The following is a 25,108-nucleotide window of genomic DNA, read 5'->3' as shown; positions in this document are numbered from 1 at the left end:
GGAGATGATGTCGGACCAGTTTCCAACTGAAAGGTCTAAGGTGGCTTTCGTAGTCAGCCTTCTGTCTGGGAAAGCTCTGTCATGGGCCACACCGCTCTGGGACCGCAATGACCCTGTCACTGCCTCTGTACACTCCTTCTTCACGGAGATCCGAAGTGTCTTTGAGGAACCTGCCCGAGCCTCTTCTGCTGAGACTGCCCTGCTGAACCTGGTCCAGGGTAATTCTTCTGTTGGCGAGTACGCCATTCAATTCCGTACTCTTGCCTCCGAATTATCCTGGAATAATGAGGCCCTCTGCGCGACCTTTAAAAAAGGCCTATCCAGCAACATTAAAGATGTGCTGGCCGCACGAGAAATTCCTGCTAACCTGCATGAACTTATTCATCTTGCCACCCGCATTGACATGCGTTTTTCCGAAAGGCGTCAGGAGCTCCGCCAGGATATGGACTTTGTTCGCACGAGGCGGTTTCTCTCCCCGGCTCCTCTCTCCTCTGGTCCTCTGCAATCCGTTCCTGTGCCTCCCGCCGTGGAGGCTATGCAAGTTGACCGGTCTCGCTTGACACCTCAAGAGAGGACACGACGCCGCATGGAGAACCTATGCCTGTACTGTGCCGGTACCGAACACTTCTTGAAAGATTGTCCTATCCGTCCTCCCCGCCTGGAAAGACGTATGCTGACTCCGCACAAAGATGAGACAGTTCTTGATGTCTACTCTGCTTCTCCACGCCTTACTGTGCCTGTGCGGATATCTTCCTCTACCTTCTCCTTCTCTACTATGGCCTTCTTGGATTCCGGATCTGCAGGAAATTTTATTTTGGCCTCTCTCATCAACAGGTTTAACATCCCGGTGACCAGTCTCGCCAGACCCCTCTACATCAATTCTGTTAACAATGAAAGATTGGACTGTACCGTGCGTTACCGCACGGAACCTCTCCTAATGTGCATCGGACCTCATCACGAAAAAATTGAATTTTTGGTCCTCTCCAACTGCACTTCTGAAATTCTTCTTGGATTACCGTGGCTTCAACGCCATTCCCCAACCCTTGATTGGTCCACAGGAGAAATCAAGAACTGGGGTACTTCTTGTCACAAGGACTGTCTTAAATCGGTTCCCAGTACTCCTTGCCGTGACCCTGTGGTTCCCCCTGTATCCGGTCTTCCTAAGGCTTATATGGACTATTCTGACGTTTTTTGCAAAAAGCAAGCTGAGACTTTGCCTCCTCACAGGCCTTATGACTGTCCTATTGACCTCCTCCCGGGTACTACCCCACCCCGGGGCAGAATCTATCCTCTGTCTGCTCCTGAGACTCTTGCCATGTCGGAGTACATCCAGGAGAATTTAAAAAAGGGGTTTATCCGCAAGTCCTCCTCTCCTGCCGGAGCTGGATTTTTTTTTGTGTCCAAAAAAGATGGCTCCCTACGCCCTTGCATTGACTACCGCGAACTTAATAAAATCACGGTAAAAAACCGCTACCCCTTACCTCTTATCTCACAAAGATGAGACAGTTCTTGATGTCTACTCTGCTTCTCCACGCCTTACTGTGCCTGTGCGGATATCTTCCTCTACCTTCTCCTTCTCTACTATGGCCTTCTTGGATTCCGGATCTGCAGGAAATTTTATTTTGGCCTCTCTCATCAACAGGTTTAACATCCCGGTGACCAGTCTCGCCAGACCCCTCTACATCAATTCTGTTAACAATGAAAGATTGGACTGTACCGTGCGTTACCGCACGGAACCTCTCCTAATGTGCATCGGACCTCATCACGAAAAAATTGAATTTTTGGTCCTCTCCAACTGCACTTCTGAAATTCTTCTTGGATTACCGTGGCTTCAACGCCATTCCCCAACCCTTGATTGGTCCACAGGAGAAATCAAGAACTGGGGTACTTCTTGTCACAAGGACTGTCTTAAATCGGTTCCCAGTACTCCTTGCCGTGACCCTGTGGTTCCCCCTGTATCCGGTCTTCCTAAGGCTTATATGGACTATTCTGACGTTTTTTGCAAAAAGCAAGCTGAGACTTTGCCTCCTCACAGGCCTTATGACTGTCCTATTGACCTCCTCCCGGGTACTACCCCACCCCGGGGCAGAATCTATCCTCTGTCTGCTCCTGAGACTCTTGCCATGTCGGAGTACATCCAGGAGAATTTAAAAAAGGGGTTTATCCGCAAGTCCTCCTCTCCTGCCGGAGCTGGATTTTTTTTTGTGTCCAAAAAAGATGGCTCCCTACGCCCTTGCATTGACTACCGCGAACTTAATAAAATCATGGTAAAAAACCGCTACCCCTTACCTCTTATCTCGGAACTCTTTGATCGCTTACAAGGTGCCCACATCTTTACCAAACTGGACTTAAGAGGTGCTTATAATCTCATCCGCATCAGGGAGGGGGACGAATGGAAGACCGCATTTAACACCAGAGATGGACACTTTGAGTATCTGGTCATGCCCTTTGGCCTATGCAACGCCCCTGCCGTCTTCCAAGACTTTGTTAATGAAATTTTTCGTGATCTCCTATATTCCTGTGTTGTGGTTTATCTGGACGATATTCTGATTTTTTCTGCCAACTTAGAAGAACACCGCCAGCATGTCCGCATGGTTCTTCAGAGACTTCGTGACAATCAACTTTATGCCAAAATGGAGAAATGTCTCTTTGAATGTCAATCTCTTCCTTTCCTAGGATACTTGGTCTCTGGCCAGGGACTACAAATGGACCCAGATAAACTCTCTGCCGTCTTAGATTGGCCACGCCCCTCCGGACTCCGTGCTATCCAACGTTTTTTGGGGTTCGCCAATTATTATAGACAGTTTATTCCACACTTTTCCACTATTGTGGCTCCTATCGTGGCTTTAACCAAGAAAAATGCCAATCCCAAGTCCTGGTCCCCCCAAGCGGAAGACGCATTTAAACATCTCAAGTCTGCCTTTTCTTCCGCTCCCGTGCTCTCCAGACCTGACCCATCTAAACCCTTCCTATTGGAGGTAGATGCCTCCTCAGTGGGAGCTGGAGCTGTCCTTCTACAAAAAAATTCTTCCGGGCATGCTGTTACTTGTGGGTTTTTTTCTAGGACCTTCTCCCCGGCGGAGAGAAACTATTCCATCGGGGATCGAGAACTACTGGCCATTAAATTGGCGCTTAAGGAATGGAGGCACCTGCTGGAGGGATCAAAATTTCCAGTTATCATATACACTGATCACAAGAATCTCTCCTATCTCCAGTCTGCCCAACGACTGAACCTTCGCCAGGCTAGGTGGTCGTTGTTCTTTGCCCGTTTTAACTTTGAAATCCATTTTCGCCCTGCTGACAAGAACATTAGGGCCGATGCCCTCTCTCGTTCTTCTGATGCCTCTGAAGTAGAGGTCTCTCCGCAACACATCATTCCTCCGGACTGTCTGATCTCCACTTCTCCAGCTTCCATCAGGCAAACTCCTCCAGGGAAGACCTTCGTTTCTCCACGCCAGCGTCTCGGGATTCTCAAATGGGTACACTCCTCCCACCTCGCAGGCCATGTGGGCATCAAAAAATCCTTGCAACTCATCTCTCGATTTTATTGGTGGCCGACTCTGGAGACTGATGTTGTTGATTTCGTGCGGGCCTGTACGGTCTGTGCCCGGGATAAGACTCCTCGCCAGAAGCCTGCTGGTCTCCTGCATCCTCTGCCTGTTCCTGAACAGCCTTGGTCACAGATTGGTATGGACTTTATTACGGACTTGCCCTCATCCCGTGGCAACACAGTTGTTTGGGTGGTCGTTGATCGATTTTCCAAGATGGCACATTTTATTCCTCTTCCTGGTCTTCCTTCAGCGCCTCAGTTGGCAAAGCAATTTTTTGTACACATTTTTCGCCTTCACGGTTTGCCCACGCATATCGTCTCAGATAGAGGCATCCAATTCGTGTCTAAATTCTGGAGGGCCCTCTGTAAACAGCTCAAGATCAAATTAAACTTCTCTTCTTCTTATCATCCCCAATCCAATGGGCAAGTAGAAAGAGTTAATCAGGTCCTGGGTGACTATTTACGGCATTTTGTTTCCTCCCGCCAGGATGACTGGGCAGATCTTCTACCATGGGCCGAATTCTCATACAACTTCAGAGTCTCCGAATCTTCTGCTAAATCTCCATTTTTCGTGGTGTACGGCCGTCACCCTCTTCCTCCCCTCCCTACTCCCTTGCCCTCTGGTTTGCCCGCTGTGGATGAAGTGACTCGTAATCTTTCCACCATATGGAAAGAGACCCAAAATTCTCTTTTACAGGCTTCATCCCGGATGAAAAGATTTGCTGATAAAAAAAGAAGAACTCCCCCCATTTTTGCTCCCGGAGACAAGGTATGGCTCTCCGCTAAATATGTCCGCTTTCGTGTCCCCAGTTATAAACTGGGACCACGCTATCTTGGTCCTTTCAAAATCAAGTGCCAGATCAACCCTGTCTCTTACAAACTCCTTCTTCCTCCTTCTCTCCGTATTCCCAATGCCTTCCATGTCTCTCTCCTTAAACCACTCATCCTTAACCGCTTCTCTCCCAAAGTTGTTTCTCCCACTCCAGTTTCCGGATCTTCTGACGTCTTTTCTGTGAAGGAGATTCTAGCATCCAAGACGGTCAGAGGTAAAAGATTCTTCTAGGTCGACTAGGAGAATTGCGGCCCTGAGGAGAGATCCTGGGAACCTGAAGACAACATCCTGGACAAAAGTCTTGTCCTCAGGTTCTCAGGCTCCAAAAAGAGGGGGAGACCCAAGGGGGGGGGGGGGGTACTGTTACGCCGAGCGCTCCGGGTCCCCGCTCCTCCCCGGAGCGCTCGCAGCGTTCTCTCATTCGCAGCGCCCCGGTCAGACCTGCTGACCGGGTGCGCTGCGATATTACTCCCAGCCGGGATGCGATTCGCGATGCGGGACGCGCCCGCTCGCGATGCGCATCTCGGCTCCCGTACCTGACCCGTTCCCCGTCTGTGTTGTCCCGGCGCGCGCGGCCCCGCTCCTTAGGGCGCGCGCGCCGGGTCTTTGCCATTTAAAGGGCCGCTGCGCCACTGATTGGCGCAGCAGGCCTAATCAGTATTCTCACCTGTGCACTCCCTACTTATACCTCACTTCCCCTGCACTCCCTCGCCGGATCTTGTTGCCATTGTGCCAGTGAAAGCGTTCCCTTGTGTGTTCCTAGCCTGTGTTCCAGACCTCCTGCCGTTGCCCCTGACTACGATCCTTGCTGCCTGCCCTGACCTTCTGCTACGTCCGACCTTGCTCTTGTCTCCTCCCTTGTACCGCGCCTATCTTCAGCAGTCAGAGAGGTTGAGCCGTTGCTGGTGGATACGACCTGGTTGCTACCGCCGCTGCAAGACCATCCCGCTTTGCGGCGGGCTCTGGTGAATACCAGTAGCAACTTAGAACCGGTCCACCAGCACGGTCCACGCCAATCCCTCTCTGGCACAGAGGATCCACCTCCTGCCAGCCGAATCGTGACATTGATATCCCACTATTTTCAAGGAGACAGAGATCTCTAAAAGCAATTTGTTCTGCTAACGTATGCATTAGTGGTAAATCAGGGTTTATAGAAAGTTGAGGTGGGTCCGATGGTTCATCAGCATTTTCCACAAAAAAATGTTTCTTAACTGTTAAAGTTCTCACAAATTTATTAATATCCAAAATTGTCCGATAAACATCAAAATGATGTGTAGGAGAGAAACCCAGTCCTTTCCACAGGACCGAGGTTTCTTCATCTGTAATGATTTGTGCAGAAATGTTAATGACTTGAAAATCCTCTTTTATTACTTTTTCCGTTTGTCCTTGTTACGCTCCGAAGCTCTTCTTCCTATGTTTTCTGCCACCGCGCCTTCCTCGTTTTTTGACTGTATTCTCGCATTGCGATTCTTGTGAGTGTTCACAGATTGCGGTTCTGAGTCCCCGCTAGTGTCCGTGGTATCTGAACAATCTGAATTTTCAGTAAACTCCTGGTCAGAAGAACTAAATTCACATGGAGCGATTCTCTGTCGTGGTTTACTTGCCACATTGAATCGCTCTATTCCAGTATTCCGCAAAACCTGGCATTATCAGCTATCTCGGATATACTGATGAGATTTTCTAAATATTCTGTGGATTTGAGACATTTCATTATTGAGGTGGTAGATTTTGTGTTAAAACACAATTATTTTATGTTTGGTAACAATTTTTATCTGCAGCGCACGGGTGCTTCAATGGGAGCAAAGTCATCACCAGCTCGGGCTCACCTTTTTGTTTTTTGGTGGGAGGAGCAGTTTATTTTTTCTGACACCAATCCATTTTCCACATGCCTCGCATGGTATGGGAGGTATGTAGACGATGTGGTCATCATTTGGTCGTCCGACCATCTGACCGTTGATGCATTCATGACATATATATCAATAATAATCGGTTCAAACTTAAAGGGGTATTCCAGGCAAAAACTTTTTTATATATATCAACTGGCTCCAGAAAGTTAAACAGATTTGTAAATTACTTCTATTAAAAAATCTTAACCCTTTCAGTACTTATGAGCTTCTGAAGTTAAGGTTGTTATTTTCTGTCTAAGTGCTCTCTGATGACACCTGTCTCGGGAAACACCCAGTTTAGAAGAGGTTTGCTATATGGATTTGCTTCTAAACTGGGCGTTGCCCGAGACAGGTGTCATCAGAGAGGACTTAGACAGAAAAAAACAACCTTAACTTCAGAAGGTCATAAGTACTGAAAGGATTAAGATTTTTTAATAGAAGTAATTTACAAATCTGTTTAACTTTCTGAAGCCAGTTGATATATAAAAAAAAGTTTTGGCCTGGAATACCCTTTTAAGTCACAGGATGCCCTTGGTCCTAGTGGGGTTAAAAGGTCAAATCATTAAAATATATAAACTAAGAAGACACTGTGAAGTACGGGGATATACTCGGCAGGCCTGGAGAAATATTTTTCCAAAAGATGTTTTTATGTACTTGATGTATTTCTAGGTGTATATTAATATATATATATATATATATATGTCAAAGAAGAAAGCAGCACTCCTAAAGCGTGAGTAGGTGCCTCCAGCTAGGATCCGGGTCCAGGATTCTGCATACGTAGTTCCAAGGAAAATGCTGTGGCTCTCAAGGTATGGTGAAAAAATGAAAACTATTTATTCATCCCAAATGTGCAAAAAGCAACGTTTCAATGGTCTCACACCATCATTATCAAGTGGCTTGATGTGTGAGACCATTGAAACGCTGCTCTTTGCACATTTGGGATGAATAAATAGTTTTCATTTTTTCACCATACCTTTAGTGCCACAGCATTTTCCTTGGAATTATAGATATATATATATATATATATATATATATATATATATATACACAAATCAAAAAATATGTTGCAGTCTCTTGTAATACCTTTTTTATTGGACTAACAGAATTTTGTAGAGACAAGCTTTCAGGATTCCTCCCTTTATCAAGTCCAATAGTCAAGGACTAATGATCAAAGGACTTTATAAATTATCAGGGAGGAATCCCAAAAGTTTGTCTCTACAAAATTCTGTTAGTCCAATAAAAAAAGGTATTACAATCTGCATCACTGGACTAATATGGCTACTCACATTTACTATACAGATATACACATACCTGAAGGTGGTTTAGAACCCTGTGATGTCACACATGCTTGTGATGATGTCACCGTAAGCTGTACAAGGAGGTGCGCGCCGGCTGCAGTCTCTTCAGTGTGTTTTGCATTCACAACCTGTGGTGCAAAGTGTTTGTTAGAGAGTTTCTATTTGCGATAGAGAATTCAAGATTTTGACCGTTCCTTGTCTGAAGAGAGAACCACAAGGTAAGTCTCAGTCTCTTCTATTCATACATACACAGGGCTTTTTGTTTGACAGTTTTTTTTATTGCTGTTGCTTTTTTTTTTTTAGCAAAAAAAAAAACAAGAAATTAATTTCCAAAAGAAATAACAAAAGTTATATTCCTCATAGCATTGTGACAATACTTGGCTTAGGCATTAAACATAATAAAACGCACAGATAGTATCATGACCAGAGCTTTTTCTTGCAAAACTGCTAAAATGCAATTATGCCCAAAAAAGCCCCCAAGAAAAAGAGTCCTAATTCATGAAGTTCTAAAAGATATAAGTCTATGTGAAAGATTTGGTGGAGTAGTAAAAGAATAACAGAAAGATTAGGGCAGAAATATAATAGTATATAACAGAATTCTGTGTGTACTAACAATAGAAATACTCTGGGTACTCCGAAAGGGAAAATTTTCAAATCAACTAGTGGCAGAAAGTCATATAGGGGACGGATAGATCCCAATGAGGTGGGGTAGGTTCATTATTATTAAATGTATATAGCAGGATAGCCCAATTGTATCTACAGTATGAAGTTCACATGGCCCAGTGACCATACAGCCAAGCCCTTATAATCCGCCATTACTAGGACAGATTCAGGGTTATCAGATATTACTATGACCGGAGAGGTTCAGGTTTATCAGATATTACTAGGACCGGACAGGTTCAGGGTTATTAGATATTACTAGGACCGGACAGGTTCAGGGTTATCAGATATTACTAGGACCGGACAGGTTCAGGGTTATCAGATATTACTAGGACCGGACAGGTTCAGGGTTATCAGATATTACTAGGACCGGACAGAATCAGGGTTGTCAGATATTACTAGGACCAGACAGGTTCAGGGTTATCAGATATTACTAGGACCGGACAGGTTCAGGGTTATCAGATATTACTAGGACAGGACAGATTCAGGGTTATCAGATATTACTAGGACCGGACAGGTTCAGGGTTATCAGATATTACTAGGACCGGACAGGTTCAGGGTTATCAGATATTACTAGGACCGGACAGGTTCAGGGTTATCAGATATTACTAGGACCGGACAGGTTCAGAGTTATCAGATATTACTAGGACCGGACAGGTTCAGGGTTATCAGATATTACTAGGACCGGACAGGTTCAGGGTTATCAGATATTACTAGGACCGGACAGGTTCAGGGTTATCAGATATTACTAGGACCGGACAGGTTCAGGGTTATCAGATATTACTAGGACCGGACAGGTTCAGGGTTATCAGATATTACTAGGACCGGACAGGTTCAGGGTTATCAGATATTACTAGGACCGGACAGGTTCAGGGTTATCAGATATTACTAGGACCGGACAGGTTCAGGGTTATCAGACATTGGTAACCTCAGGGAAGACGTCTCCATATAAAACACTTATAGAGAAGCGTCTTCTTCTGAGGCTGCCATGGTCTTAGTGTTATCTTGTGGTTCTGTGCTGGACATTTCTGCTCTGTATGAAGGATCTATTGTATAATGACAGGAATGATGACTAGTTGTCTAATGTGTTCACTTATCTCTCTCTCTCTAGTGTTTTCAGGCTCTGACCTGTGACCATGGCCTCTCCACAAGACCCATTGCTGAAGGAGGAGGAAGAAGCAATGGAGGACCATAGTGATATGGATGTAGAAAAGGGCGATATCCCTGAGAGGCAGAACCTGCCATCTCTAAGCGTGATGTCCACCGCACGTTCCATCATCACCGTAGTGATCCTCGCCTTTGTTAATTTGCTCATCTATGCAAATCGCTCCAGCGTGGCGGGGGTACTGCCTTATATACAGAAAGCATATGACACCAATGCTAGTCTGTCCGGCTTATTGAATACATTGTTCATTGGAAGCTACGTGCTGGTCGCACCAATTGCCGGATATTTGGGCGACCACTGTAATAAGAAATATACTGTTTGCACAGGAGTCATCGTTTGGCTGAGCATGACACTTACCCTGTCATTCATCCCTGACGGGTATTTCCTGCTCTTCCTGCTGACGAGTGGACTGGTTGGGGCCGGAGAGGCGACTTTCTGCACCATCGCCCCCTCCATCATTGCAGACCTTTTTACAAGTGACCAGCGGACCCGCATGCTGAACGTGTTTTACTCCGTCATACCTGTAGGCTGCGGACTAGGATACATCATTGGGCCCAAAGTGACTGATGCAGCAAGGGGCGATTGGCACTGGGCGTTTCGGGTCACCCCTGGCCTGGGCCTCATAGCTGTGGCTTTGTTGATTTTGGTCACAAAGGAGCTTCCAAGAACGACTACAAACGGGAAGAAGAACAACAAATCCCAGAAGTTTGCCAAATGGGCGACAGATCTGAAAAAACTATTTAAAAATCGAAGCTTCATGTTAACCACCATGGGATCGACGGCTGTATCCTTCATAGTGGGAGCCATAGGTGTATGGGGTCCGTCATACCTGACCCACGCACGAACACTCCTACAAGAGAAGGACCCTTGCCGTGCTGAACCGTGTGACTATCACGACATCCTAATATTTGGTGTGGTTACAGTCGTTTCCGGCATTCTGGGAGTTGTAGCAGGGACGGAGATAAGTAAAAGATATCGCAAATCCAACCCACGGGCGGACCCGCTTGTGTGTGGATGCGCGATGATGCTCTCCGCCCCTTTTCTTCTGTTGGCATTGACTTTTGGCAACATCAGCCTCGTTGCCACCAACATCTTCATCTTCATCGGAGAGACGCTTCTGTCAGTAAATTTCACCCTCATATCTGACATTATACTAAAAGTAGTAACTCCGTGGAGGAGATCTTCAGCCCTGGCCGTGCAGATGACAATCTATCACCTCCTAGGTGACGCCGGCAGCCCGTACCTCATCGGCTTGATATCTAACACCTATGAACGAGGATATGCCAAATCCCCTCTTCTGAAATACCGCAGCCTGGAGTATGCCCTCATGACCTGCACCATAATGGCAGTCATCGGAGGGGCCTTCTTCATGGCCACGGCCCTATATATAGAGAGGGACGAAAAAGAAGCAGAGATGGAATCAGAACCTCCGTCATCCTCCTCCTCCTCACTGCTTCCTGCCGATGAGGACCGCGCATCAGACTGAGGAAAAGTCATTGCTTACCTTTATCTCGTTTACTTCATTAAAAAAAAAATTAAGAAAAAAATAACTGCATTTGTTCTATGTTCCACTTTACACCTTATTCTCTACCCAGGGGCGGACACAGACAGCAGAGGGCCCTTGTGCAAAGAATGTGCCTGTGCCCCCCCCCCCAAATCATCAATTGTTCAGTACCCCCCCTCCATGTGTCACTTACTCAGGTGGACCCCCATATGTCACTTGCTGTATAAGTTTCTAATTATTTATTAAGGCCTCCCATATGCCGCAGCTCATTCAAGCCCCCCACATTAGGTAGCATAGATTCCCAACATTAGGTAGCATAGATTCCCCACATTAGGTAGCATAGTTTCCTCACATTAGGTAGCATAGTTTCCCCACATTAGGTAGCATAGATTCCCTACATTAGGTAGCAGATTCCCCACATTAGGTAGCATAGTTTGCCCACATTAGGTAGCATAGTTTCCCCACATTAGGTAGCATAGTTTCCCCACAATAGGTAGCACAGATTCCCCACATTAGGTAACATAGTTTCCCCACATTAGGTAGCATAGTTTCCCCACATTAGGTAGCACAGATTCCCCACATTAGGTAACATAGTTTCCCCACATTAGGTAGCATAGTTTCCCCACATTAGGTAGCACAGATTCCCCACATCAGGTAACATAGTTTCCCCACATTAGGTAACATAGTTTCCCCACATTAGGTAGCATAGTTTGCCCACATTAGGTAGCACAGATTCCCCACAATAGGTAGTGGCCTGACGAGTGACGTCACTGACGTCACTTGTGCGACGTCCCTCATCAGACCCCGGTCGGCCGGAGGCAGACTCACTGTCTAAAGTGCCCGCTGCGCTATTATACCCCGCAGCTGCTTTAGAACAGTGAGCAGCGGCGGCGCCAACCCTACCATGAACCTATTAGGCACAAAAAAAAAAGGGGGCAGCAAAATGCCGCCCCTAAAAAGTGCCACCTGGGACTTATGGTCCCACCGGGTCCCATGGTAGGGCCGACCAGAGGCGGCTCTAGACTTTGTGAGGCCTTAGGCGAAACTTGAACATGAGGCCCTGCTTTATTTTCTGCTGAAATTACATGGTGGTTCGGCTGTGAGATGGTTATACTGTGACATCACTGTGTATTATCCCTGTACTGTGACATCACTGTGTATTATCTCTGTACTGTGCCATCACTCTGTGTATTATCCCTGTAATGTGACATCACTGTGTATTAACTCTGTACTGTGCCATCACTGTGTATTATCCCTGTACTGTGACGTCACTGTGTATTATCTCTGTACTGTGCCATCACTCTGTGTATTATCCCTGTACTGTGACATCACTGTGTATTATCCCTGTACTGTGACATCACTGTGTATTATCCCTGTACTGTGACATCACTGTGTATATTATCCCTGTACTGTGACATCACTGTGTATTATCCCTGTACTGTGACATCACTGTGTATTATGCCTGTACTGTGACATCACTGTGTATATTATCCCTGTACTGTGACATCACTGTGTATATTATCCCTGTACTGTGACATCATTGTGTGTATTATCCCTGTACTGTGACATCATTGTGTGTATTATCCCTGTACTGTGACATCACTGTGTATATTATCCCTGTACTGTGACATCACTCTGTATATTATCCCTGTACTGTGACATCACTGTGTATTATTCCTGTACTGTGACATCACTGTGTATTATTCCTGTACTGTGACATCACTGTGTATTATTCTTGTACTGTGACATCACTGTGTGTATTATCTCTGTACTGTCACATCACTCTGTATTATCCCTGTACTGTGACATCACTGTGTATTATCCCTGTACTGTGACGTCACTGTGTATTATCCCTGTACTATGACAACACTGTGTATATTATCCCTCCCTGTACTGTGACATCACTGTGTGTATTATCTCTGTACTGTGACATCACTGTGTGTATTATCTCTGTACTGTGACATCACTGTGTGTATTATCTCAGTACTGTGACATCACTGTGTGTATTATCCCTGTACTGTGACATCACTGTGTATTATCCCTGTACTGTGACATCACTGTGTATTATCCCTGTACTGTGACATCACTGTGTATATTATCCCTGTACTGTGACATCACTGTGTATATTATCCCTGTACTGTGACATCACTGTGTGTATTATCCCTGTACTGTGACATCACTGTGTGTATTATCCCTGTACTGTGACATCACTGTGTATATTATCTCTGAACTATAACATCACTGTGTGTTATCTCTATACTGCAACATCACTGTTGATACTTACACTGCACTGTGACATCACTGTATATATTATGCCTGTATACCCTAATGCCACTGTACATATTTACCTTGCACTGCGAGTGACAATACAGGGTAAATATGCACAGTGACATCACAGTTCAGAGTTAATATAAACAGTAATGTCTCTGTACAGGGATAATAAACAGTTTTGCCACTACAGGGTTAATAAACGCAGTGTTGTCACAGTAGAGGGTAACTATACAGTGATGTCATTGTACCGGGAAAATATACACAGTGAAGTCAGCATTCAAGAATAATAAACTGTGATGTCACTACAGGGTTTTTATACACAGTGACATCAAATTACAGTATGAAGCACAGTGATGTCACAGTTTATTATGAAGCACGGTGATGTCACAGTTTATTATGAAGCACGGTGATGTCACAGTTTATTATGAAGCACGGTGATGTCACAGTTTATGATGAAGCACAGTGATGTCACAGTTTATGATGAAGCACAGTGATGTCACAGTTTATGATGAAGCACAGTGATGTCACAGTTTATGATGAAGCACAGTGATGTCACAGTTTATGATGAAGCACAGTGATGTCACAGTTTATGATGAAGCACAGTGATGTCACAGTTTATGATGAAGCACAGTGATGTCACAGTTTATGATGAAGCACAGTGATGTCACAGTTTATGATGAAGCACAGTGATGTCACAGTTTATGATGAAGCACAGTGATGTCACAGTTTATGATGAAGCACAGTGATGTCACAGTTTATGATGAAGCACAGTGATGTCACAGTTTATGATGAAGCACAGTGATGTCACAGTTTATGATGAAGCACGGTGATGTCACAGTTTATTATGAAGCACAGTGATGTCACAGTTTATTATGAAGCACGGTGATGTCACAGTTTATTATGAAGCACAGTGATGTCACAGTTTATTATGAAGCACAGTGATGTCACAGTTTATTATGAAGCACAGTGATGTCACAGTTTATTATGAAGCACAGTGATGTCACAGTTTATTATGAAGCACAGTGATGTCACAGAGACTACAGAATGTACAACTGTACGTATGATGAAGATGGCGGGATGCTATCGAAACGTCACACACACATGGGGGATAAAACACTTTGTTTTTGCCCCTTATCTGGGAGTGCCGCTGGATCTTTAGTTTTGTAGATAGATAGATAGATGATATATAGATAGATGATAGATATGAGATAGATAGATAGATAGATAGATAGATAGATAGATGATAGATATGAGATAGATATATAGATAGATAGATAGATACATAGATAGATATGAGATAGATAGATCAGTGTATCCCAACCAGGGGGCCTCTAGCTATTCCAAAACGACAACTCCCAGCATGTCTTTGGCTTTATGAGCATACTGGGAGTTGTAGTTTTGCAACAGCTGGAGACCCCCTGGTTGGGAAACACTGCTCTATCTATCTATCTATCAATCATCTATCTATCCATCTATCTCCTATCTATCTATCTATATCATATCTATCTATCATCTATCTATCTATATCATATCTATCATCTATCTATCATCTATTAATCTATCTTTCTATCTATCTCATATCTATCTATATATCATCTATCTATCTATCTATCTCTCATATCTATCTATCTTTCATCTATCTCTCATCTATCTGAGATAGATATGATATAGATAGATAAATAGAAAGATAGATAGATACATAAATAGATGGATATAGATAGATGGATAGATAGATATGAGATAGATATAGATAGATAGATATGAGATAGATAGATAGATAGATAGATATGAGATAGATGGATAGATAGATATGAGGATAGATAGATATGAGATAGATAGATATGAGATAGATAGATATGAGATAGATGGATAGATAGATATGAGATAGATAGATATGAGTAAGATAGATAGATGCATAAATAGGTGGATATAGATAGATGGATGGATGGATGGATACATAGATAGATAGATAGATAGATAGGAGACAGATATATAATAGATTGATAGATAGATAGATCAGTGTTTCCCAACCTGGGGGCCTCCAGCTGTTGCAAAACTACAACTCCCAGTATGCTCATAAAGCCAAAGGAATGCTGGGAGTTGTAGTTTTGCAACAGCTGGAGGCCCCCTGGTTGGGAAACACTGACCTACCTCCCACGGTCTCCTACAACTTTCCCCCTCTCCCCCAAGCAAGTTACTTACTTTAAAAGGGCAGCATCAGCAGTGGGCACTGGGCAGGTAAGTCTTCCATACTGGTGGTGTCCGGGCCTGTATACACACAGTGGTCCTGCTCCACAAGGTCCAGCATACAGGGGAGTGAGAGAGGGGGAGGAGCTTCCTGTCTGCTCTTCCCAGTCTGCATAGCGCGGCCCCTGCGTGGTGACAGGGCTGCAGGCTGAAGATTTATTTCAAAAAAGGATACCGGAGTAGATGGCTCCGGGGGGCGGGGGGTGCAGCGGGGGCTCGGGCCCCTTACTGGTGTCCATGAGAGCTGCTAGTGACCTACTGCTGCTAGGGGGGGGGGCAATCATGATGTAGGGGTGGTTGCAGGGGTGGTTGAACGCAGCGTCCATCCGGGTGCTGTCAAACTTGCTGTGGTCGGGGAGTATGCGGTGATATGTGGCCTAATGCTCGCCTCTGGGGCTGGACCTGGAGAGGGCAGCGGGCCCCCTCTCACGCTGGGCCCCTGTGCAGCTGAACCGGCTGCACAGGCGATATGTCCGCCCCTGATATAGCTTATACCTCTAGGACCTCACCAATGGTGCATAATGATGTGGGTAAAAATGGAATATGGCAGCGTTAGTCAAAAATTATTTTAATTTAAATTATAAAATATAAATAAATAAAGCAATGACAAAGTGACACATTAAACTGGCACTGTCTAGTGATAATCCCACTGGGCCCTAGTGGGATATCTAAGATATAAAAATAATGTGCTAGTGTTCCAATAAATGTGGAATATGGTCCATAAATCTGCAAACAAAAGATGGAATCCGCAAACAAAAATGAGATGAATGGATATTCGGCTTTGTGGCAGAGTATGCTTGTAACATAAAGTCAATGTGCTTTTAACATAAAGTCAATGATCAAAAAATGAATGATACAAAGTATCTCTCACCACTGCTTCTGGCGGCTTGATGGATTTTTAGATCGCAGCCTTATGCTCCTCGCATGCCCCAATATGGGGAAGGGGGACGCTGGTTCTCCCGTCTCCCTAGCAGCCCCGATGGCAGGGGGGCGCAGACAGATGTTCCGTACCGTTGGCTCCGGTGTCAGAGGAGCATGCAGCAGTATTCTGCACTGAAGACCACACTTGCTACCCGGCTTGCCGTAGATGGCACTGTCCTGACACTCCGGCAAGAGTGTCAGTCAGCTCGGGAGCGACAATGGGTCTGGCGGTGATGGTACGTTCGGGAGCGGTGGATGGTCCGGGGATGGTGTCCCACGTGGAAGCTTGAGTGGTGAGAAGTATAGGCTGTGCGAGATGGTTGAAAGTGTGGTTGCGGCCAGGCAGGGCGAAATGTAGCTGTATTAACTCCTCTGTTGCCCGAACATATAAGTTTGCAGATGGACACTAGTACTGACTGTGTGAACAGTGCCAGACTCCTAAACGCGTTTCGGGGTGCTGGGAAATATGGACCTCCGACCCCTTCCTCAGTAGAAATGTGTACATAGTAAGATTTAATAGTAACGCTGTCTTTATAGTAGATTTAGGGGCAGCAGTCATGCCGCCCCTATAAGTAAACATTCATACCAGGAACCACCTTCCACAGTGGACGGAAGTAGCCAGGGTAGGGAAGACCTAATGGTCACCTGGAGCACAACACCTCCAGCCCATTCCACCAAAGCCCCCACTCACCTGGACACTCCCCGTCCATTAAAAATACTTGGTCCCCATCCAACCACTTTAATTCCACAATGAAACCTGAACAACCACCACAGCCACTAGTGCCCCGCCCAGGCCAACTAGAACCCAACAGAGGAAGGGGCCCAGGACCTTTCCGGACCCCACCCTTTTGTGCCCCCTGCCTATGGACACAATTTTTTGGGGCCTCCACCTGATGTTCCCATCTAATATGTAACCTTCAAGCCCACTCAGGCCTCCACCATGGTGGCCAGCCTGCTGGATCCCGAGAAGCAACCGATGCCGTTCTACCGCTGGATGGTGCAAATCCAGAAGATGTTTTCAGACACATGGAGAGACCTGAAGGGACTCACAGAAGTGAAGCCCGGAAATGCCTTTTGGCCTATCACGGAGAAACATTTACAGGATGCCCGACTGGCCAGTGACCAGTCATGGGGAATCTGGCATGGAATTCTGCGAACAACTGTAAGCATGAGCCCTGGACTGGCTAGCTGATCAGGCCACCACCTTTCAGGACATAACACAAGACAAATTAGAATCTGTGGAGAAGTATCACCTGCGCTTCCAGGATCTTGGATTCTCAACCTTGATCAAGTCACACATGCAGAGGTTATCCTCAGCTTTTGTAATGGGACTAAGGGTACCCATGAAGAAGGGGCTAATATAGGCATGCCCCGAATACAGGCCACTGCTGGAATCCCTCCTCCTAGTGGCGAAGGAGATCGAATCCCAGCCTCAAGAGACCCCAAAGAAGACTCCTCCCCTCATTATGACTGTGCCTCCAGCCTACGGATAAATAGGCGACACCCAGACCTGCTTCAACTGTGACCCGCCCGGCCACTTCAAAAGAGAATGCAGAGCACCCAGGTGAGCTGGCCCACAGGGAAACCAACAATGGCCCCGTATAAATCAACCAATGGGGCAACAATACTCCAATCCGCAATGGAGACAGCCTGCCAGACCTCCTTCAACTGACTCCTACTATGTCAGAGACCCAATGATGCCACCACCTCAAAGGCCTACCCAAGAACACCTAGACCTCCTACGCTTGGAAATTGGCAAGCCTGTGTCAACCCGGATGGTCCATTGGCCAAAGTTACCTTGCCCATCGAGGGACATCCAACCACCTTCATCAGCCAGAAGTGTGATCTGCAAATCAGACTTGCCAGATACTTCTTTCCTATCTGACAATGATGTATCCTGCGTGGGTGTTGACGGGATCCCCAGGTCTAGCCCACTCACTCGCTCACTCCAGGTAGGGCCTTTCCCGGACATCTTGGCCAGATTTGTTGTCCCCCTTACCTGCCCTCTGAATCTCCTAGGAGCTGATGTGCTGTCAAGACTTCAAGCAACTATCACCTTTACAGAGGACGGAAGCATCACAATCTCCTCTCCCCTATGCGATGAAGATCCCATTCTGTGTTCCCTGCCCATCCTAATGTCCCTGCAGATGCCCACCACATCTAATATCTCACCTGCTCTCCTCGATAGGATCCCAGAGTGTCTGTGGTCAACTGGACCAGAAGATATTGTGATAGCCTGGGGGGTGTAGGGTATAGGGAGTGTAGCTGTGCAGTAATCAAAGGGTGCTTGTTAACCCTTGCTATTTGTGACGCCAGGGTGAGGGCTCCGCTATAAAGCTTCTCCTACCGCCGCCCTTCCCAGGAACGATAGGGAGGTAGATGATAATAGGTTTGAATTCGGGTAGAAAAACAGACATGGTGCACATCTACAATCTTGTATAATGATCTGATTGCTTCTCAGCATAATATCAAAACTAACAGGTTGTTAGTATATACATTTTTGATCAAAAAGTACAAGCCCACTCGCCACGTCAAGGCCACCTATTTAGAGTGGGTCCCTAACGTCCCTAGCATAAAATGGCGCAGCACCGAGCGGCGACCACCACCGCCGCGACACCAATGCCCACAGGGGGGGAACGACCCACCGGCAGAGCGGCCCCAATGCCACTCAAAACCAGTCTATGGGCCGCACCCCCCCCCCCCCCCCCCGCAGACATGGCGCCACGGCAGTAACGGACACCGCACAGCACCACACCAGTGTGAACAAGGTGTAATGGCTCACTTACCATGCTCTCCCAGTCAGACTGGGAGGCTGCTAGGAAAGAAATGACCCATGTGTAGCTAACTACTACTTATATAAGGTTGGGCTGAGGGGGTGGGGAAGAGTGCAGACAACATGTTCAAACAAAAAAAAAAGAGGGGATAGAAATCACAGTGTGAATTCGGGTAGAAAAACAGACATGGTGCACATCTACAATCTTGTATAATGATCTGATTGCTTCTCAGCATAATATCAAAACTAACAGGTTGTTAGTATATACATTTTTGATCAAAAAGTACAAGCCCACTCGCCACGTCAAGGCCACCTATTTAGAGTGGGTCCCTAACGTCCCTAGCATAAAATGGCGCAGCACCGAGCGGCGACCACCACCGCCGCGACACCAATGCCCACAGGGGGGGAACGACCCACCGGCAGAGCGGCCCCAATGCCACTCAAAACCAGTCTATGGGCCGCACCCCCCCCCCCCCCCGCAGACATGGCGCCACGGCAGTAACGGACACCGCACAGCACCACACCAGTGTGAACAAGGTGTAATGGCTCACTTACCATGCTCTCCCAGTCAGACTGGGAGGCTGCTAGGAAAGAAATGACCCATGTGTAGCTAACTACTACTTATATAGGGTTGGGCTGAGGGAGTGGGGAAGAGTGCAGACAACATGTTCAAACAAAAAAAAAGAGGGGATAGAAATCACAGTGTGAATTCGGGTAGAAAAACAGACATGGTGCACATCTACAATCTTGTATAATGATCTGATTGCTTCTCAGCATAATATCAAAACTAACAGGTTGTTAGTATATACATTTTTGATCAAAAAGTACAAGCCCACTAGCCACGTCAAGGCCACCTATTTAGAGTGGGTCCCTAACGTCCCTAGCATAAAATGGCGCAGCACCGAGCGGCGACCACCACCGCCGCGACACCAATGCCCACAGGGGGGGAACGACCCACCGGCAGAGCGGCCCCAATGCCACTCAAAACCAGTCTATGGGCCGCACCCCCCCCCCCCCCCCCCCCCCGCAGACATGGCGCCACGGCAGTAACGGACACCGCACAGCACCACACCAGTGTGAACAAGGTGTAATGGCTCACTTACCATGCTCTCCCAGTCAGAAATCACAGTGTGAATTCGGGTAGAAAAACAGACATGGTGCACATCTACAATCTTGTATAATGATCTGATTGCTTCTCAGCATAATATCAAAACTAACAGGTTGTTAGTATATACATTTTTGATCAAAAAGTACAAGCCCACTCGCCACGTCAAGGCCACCTATTTAGAGTGGGTCCCTAACGTCCCTAGCATAAAATGGCGCAGATAATGAGGTAGATAATAATAATGGATTGTCCACAACCGGAGAGTTTCTGTAAACTGTGTTAGCTTTTACTGAAGATTTTCTGTACACTTCATTAACATAACAGTCTCTTAGCATAACAACCGTTTCTTTTGGAGATTGACGATGGTTGGGACTTTAGCATTAAGAGTCTTTTAAGGTATTGCGCTGCTCCACTGGATTTAGGGGAATTAGTTGCGTTCCAGTAGTCACGCTAGCATTAGCAGGAATTAGAGTCAAACTCACGATTTTTGGTTCTGCTGAGGCCGTAGGTTTTGAGGCCTAGCGTGTCTTTGAAAGTTGCATAGCACACTGTCCTGTAAGTCCGGCATCCACGAGAGCAGCAACCCAAGAGAGCGATAATTGGACGCAGCTCCCTTATATGGGCAGGGGCTGGACTAAAGCTAATTGGTCCATACAGATGTCAATCACCATTACAGAGATTTGTGGGTAACATGTGACCCAAGGACCTCCTAAGGTCCTGCACCATACCATAGAGGTTACTAGCATGGTCACATGACCGAAGGTCCTGCGACGCTGAACAAGGTAAGTACTATACATTTCTATAAAATAAACATATACCGTATATACTCGAGTATAAGCCGACCCGAGTATAAGCCGAGACCCCTAATTTCAACCCAAAATCCCGGGAAAAGTTATTGACTCGAGTATAAGCCTAGGGTGGGAAATACATCATCCCCCCCTGTCATCATCAAGACCCGTCATTAACATCCTCATCATCATCATCCCCTTGTCATCATCCCACACATCCCCCCTTCATCATCCCCTTATCATCCCACACATCCCCCCTTCATCATCCCCTTGTCATCATCCCACACATCCCCCCTTCATCATCCCCTTATCATCCCGCACATCCCCCCTTCATCATCCCCTTATCATCCCACACATCCCCCCTTCATCATCCCCTTGTAATCATCCCACACCCCCCCCCCTTCATCATCCCCACCCCCCTTCATCATCCCCACACCCCCCCCCCCTTCATCATCCTCTTCTCATCATTCGCCCTCAGTGGTCTTCAACCTGCGGACCTCCAGAGGTTTCAAAACTACAACTCCCAGCAAGCCCGGGCAGCCATCGGCTGTCCGGGCTTGCTGGGAGTTGTAGTTTTGAAACCTCCGGAGGTCCGCAGGTTGAAGACCACTGCGGCCTTCAACATCATCCAGCCCCCTCTCACCCCCTTTAGTTCTGAGTACTCACCTCCGCTCGGCGCTGGTCCGGTCCTGCAGGGCTGTCCGGTGAGGAGGTGGTCCGGTGAGGAGGTGGTCCGGGCTGCTATCTTCACCGGGGGCGCCTCTTCTCCGTGCTTCCGGCCCGGAATAGAGGCGTTGCCTTGACAATGACGCAGAATTACGTTGGCAATGAACGCACCTCTGCGTCGTTGTCACGGCAACGTGACTATTCTGAGGCCGGGCCCGAAGCGCTTAGAAGAGGCCTCCCCGGTGAAGATAGCAGCCCGGAACACTATCCCACCGGACCACCTCCTCACCGGACAGTCCTGCAGGACCGGACCAGCGCCGAGCGGAGGTGAGTACTCAGAACTAAAGGGGGTGAGAGGGGGCTGGATGATGTTGAAGGCCGCAGTGGTCTTCAACCTGCGGACCTCCGGAGGTTTCAAAACTACAACTCCCAGCAAGCCCGGACAGCCGATGGCTGCCCGGGCTTGCTGGGAGTTGTAGTTTTGAAACCTCTGGAGGTCCGCAGGTTGAAGACCACTGCGGGTGGGGGAGTTCACTCGAGTATAAGCCGAGGGGGGTGTTTTCAGCACGAAAAATCGTGCTGAAAAACTCGGCTTATACTCGAGTATATACGGTAATTATTAATATATAATTTTTTTTTTATATATCAACTGGCTCCAGAAAGTTAAACAGATTTGTAAATTACTTCTATTAAAAAATCTTAATCCTTTCAGTACTAATGAGCTTCTGAAGTTAAGGTTGTTCTTTTTTGTCTAAGTGCTCTCTGATGACACGTGTCTCGGGAACCGCCCAGTTTAGAAGCAAATCCCCATAGCAAACCTCTTCTAAACTGGGCGGTTCCCGAAATATGTGTCATCAGAGACCACATAGACAGAAAAGAACAACCTTAACTTCAGAAGCTCATAAGTACTGAAAGGATTAAAGCGCAACTGTCATGGAAATTATACCCCCCAGACTAATAACATGATAGTATAGATGATGATATGTGTAATGCAGCTGTACTTTTGGCTGCTGTTTATCACTCTTTATCAGCCACAAAATAGTTTTATCGTGGGGTCAGCAACAGTCAGATAGGCGTGGCTGGGAATCGTAATGCCCCACCTCCGCCACGCCTATCCCCTGTAAGTGAGCGCTGGACCACTATGTGATTGACACACAGGTCCCCACCCCCCAATGTCCATGATGTGCGGGCTGGCGTGACTCCACTGAGGCTATACATATAATGTGCACCTTTATCTTATATGAAATACAGTGCCCGTACTCCTCTTCTTTCTTCTCATGGTGCCGGAGACGCGCTGCTTCTGCTTTCACTACAGGCAGAGAGCTCGCTCCCGTTGCCTGCCGCCAGCTCAGTGCGCCTGCGCAGTGCTAGAGGCAGGGAGCGAGCTCACTGTCTATAGTGAAAGCAGAAGCAGCGCGTCCCCGGCACCATGAGAAGAAAGAAGAGGAGTATGGTCACTGTATATCATATATCATAAAGGTGCACATTATATGTATAGGCTCAGTGGAGTAACGCCAGCCCTCACATCATGGACATCGGGGGGTGGGGACCTGTGTGTCAACCACACAGTGGTCCAGCGCTCACTTACAGGGGTAAGGTGTGGCGGAGGTGGGGCATTACGATCCCCGGCCACGCCTATCTGACTATTGCTGACCCCACGATAAAACTATTTTCTGGCTGATAAAGAGTGATAAACAGCAGCCAAAAGTACAGCTGCATTACACGTATCATCATCTATACTATCATGTTATTAGTCTGGGGGGTATAATTTCCATGACAGTTGCGCTTTAAGATTTTTTAATAGAAGTAATTTACAAATCTGTTTAACTTTCTGGGGCCAGTTGATATATAAAAAAAAAGTTTTTTCCTGGATAACCACTCTAATCCCCTGCACCTCACCATGCAACACGTCTCTGTTCCCAGTGAAGAAGAAAACCCAGAAGGGGCAACCAGATAAGTACCCTATGGTCCAGGACCTCAGAGCTGTCAATGAAGCTACAAACTTGGACACCCCCATTGTGTCTAACCCACATACCCTGCTGTCCAGAATACCACCGTCAGCTATTTACTTCACAGTAATGGACTTGGCAAATGCCTTCTTCAGCATTCCACTACACCCTTCCTGCCACTACCTCTTCGCCTTCACCCACGAGGGTCAACAGTACACAAGGACAGTGATGCCTCAGGGTGCCCAGAACTGCCCCAGCCAATTTGCCAAGGCCATGGCACTCATCCTGAACTCCTGGCAGCTTGAAACCCCGACTGTTGTGCTTCTCCAGTATGTTCATGACCTGCTACTCTGTGCAGAGCCTACTCTGCTTCCTTGCCAGCTAAGGCTGCAAAGCTTCCAAACCCAAGCTCCAGTGGTGCTCCACTTCGGTTCTGTTCCTCGGACAATGTATCTCTAAGGGAACCAGGCACCTCACCCACGAACGTGTCACAGCCATACAGGAGATTCCTCTGCCTTAGGAGCCAAAAGCACTCCACGCATTCCTGAGGCTCATCTCCTACTGCAAAGCATAGATCCCAGAAGCCTCTCTACTGATTCAACCTCTGTATGATGCTTTGAAGACAGATCCTTACAGTCTCTCCGCAGAAGCCCAGTCCAACTTTGTTCTTCACAAACAAGTCATTTACTCCGCACCTGCACTAGGAATCCCAGACTTTGACAAGTTGTTTGTGTCAAGGCCATGCCACTGGAGTCCTCACTCAATCTTATGGCAACAAGCTCAGGCCCATCGGATACTTCTCTGCACGTTTGGACCCATTGGCCAGAGGTGGCTCATCTTGCCTCAGAGCCGTCTTTGCGGCCCAAGCCCTCTTGGACAAGACTTCGGACCTAGTACTCGGTCATCATATGGTCCTTTTGGCCCCCATGACATTGCTGCTATCCTCAACCAGACCCAACCCAAGCACCTCTCGTCTGCCAGACGTCTCCAGTGTTCACTCCTCATCCCTGACGTTACTCTCTAGTGATGCAACGTGCTCAACCCTTCCACCTTCCTCCCAACTCCCGAGGGGGGTGCTGACACAAATTATGAGGACACCTCAACTTATGAACACGACTGCTTTGAGGTAATGAAACGAGAAACATCACACACATCACATCACACACAGATAAGCCGCTGGAAACTGGACCTCACCATCTTTGTAGATGGCTCCAGATATGCTGACAGCCAAGGATGTTATCACACTGGATATGCAGTCACCATGGAAAACACGATTCTCCAAGCCCAGGAGTTGCCATTGGCTAAGTCAGCTCAACAAGCAGAACTCCAAGCCCTGACTTCAGGGTGCAAACTGGCCCAGGACAAAAAAGCCAACATCTACACTGACTCCCATTACGCCTTCGGAATAGCCTATGATTTTGGGGTCATCTAGAAGGCCCGTGGCTTCCTGACTACTGCTGGAACACCTGTGAAACACCAAGAGGCCATCAGTG

The 25,108-nt window shown here is 46.9% G+C and overlaps 1 protein-coding gene across 1 annotated transcript; it reads left to right on the top strand.

Moving 5' to 3' along the window:
* Positions 1 to 7,652: 7,652 nt before the first annotated feature.
* On the top strand, positions 7,653 to 10,915 carry LOC130357825 (protein spinster homolog 1-like). Its single transcript, XM_056560558.1, has 2 exons — positions 7,653 to 7,784; positions 9,338 to 10,915. Exon 2 carries the CDS (start codon positions 9,363 to 9,365, stop codon positions 10,875 to 10,877), a length of 1,515 nt encoding a protein of 504 aa, XP_056416533.1. The 5' UTR covers positions 7,653 to 7,784; positions 9,338 to 9,362; the 3' UTR covers positions 10,878 to 10,915.
* The last annotated feature ends 14,193 nt before the right edge of the window (positions 10,916 to 25,108 follow it).

The sequence above is a fragment of the Hyla sarda genome, chromosome 2, assembly GCF_029499605.1.
Source record: "Hyla sarda isolate aHylSar1 chromosome 2, aHylSar1.hap1, whole genome shotgun sequence".
Lineage (NCBI taxonomy): Eukaryota > Metazoa > Chordata > Amphibia > Anura > Hylidae > Hyla > Hyla sarda.
The sequence above is the reverse complement of the archived record's forward strand: the minus strand, read 5'-3'. Positions and strand labels throughout refer to the sequence as shown.

Coding starts and splice junctions, on each gene's coding strand:
- LOC130357825 (XM_056560558.1), top strand. CDS start 9,363: ATGGCCTCTCCACAAGACCCATTGCTGAAGGAGGAGGAAGAAGCAATG.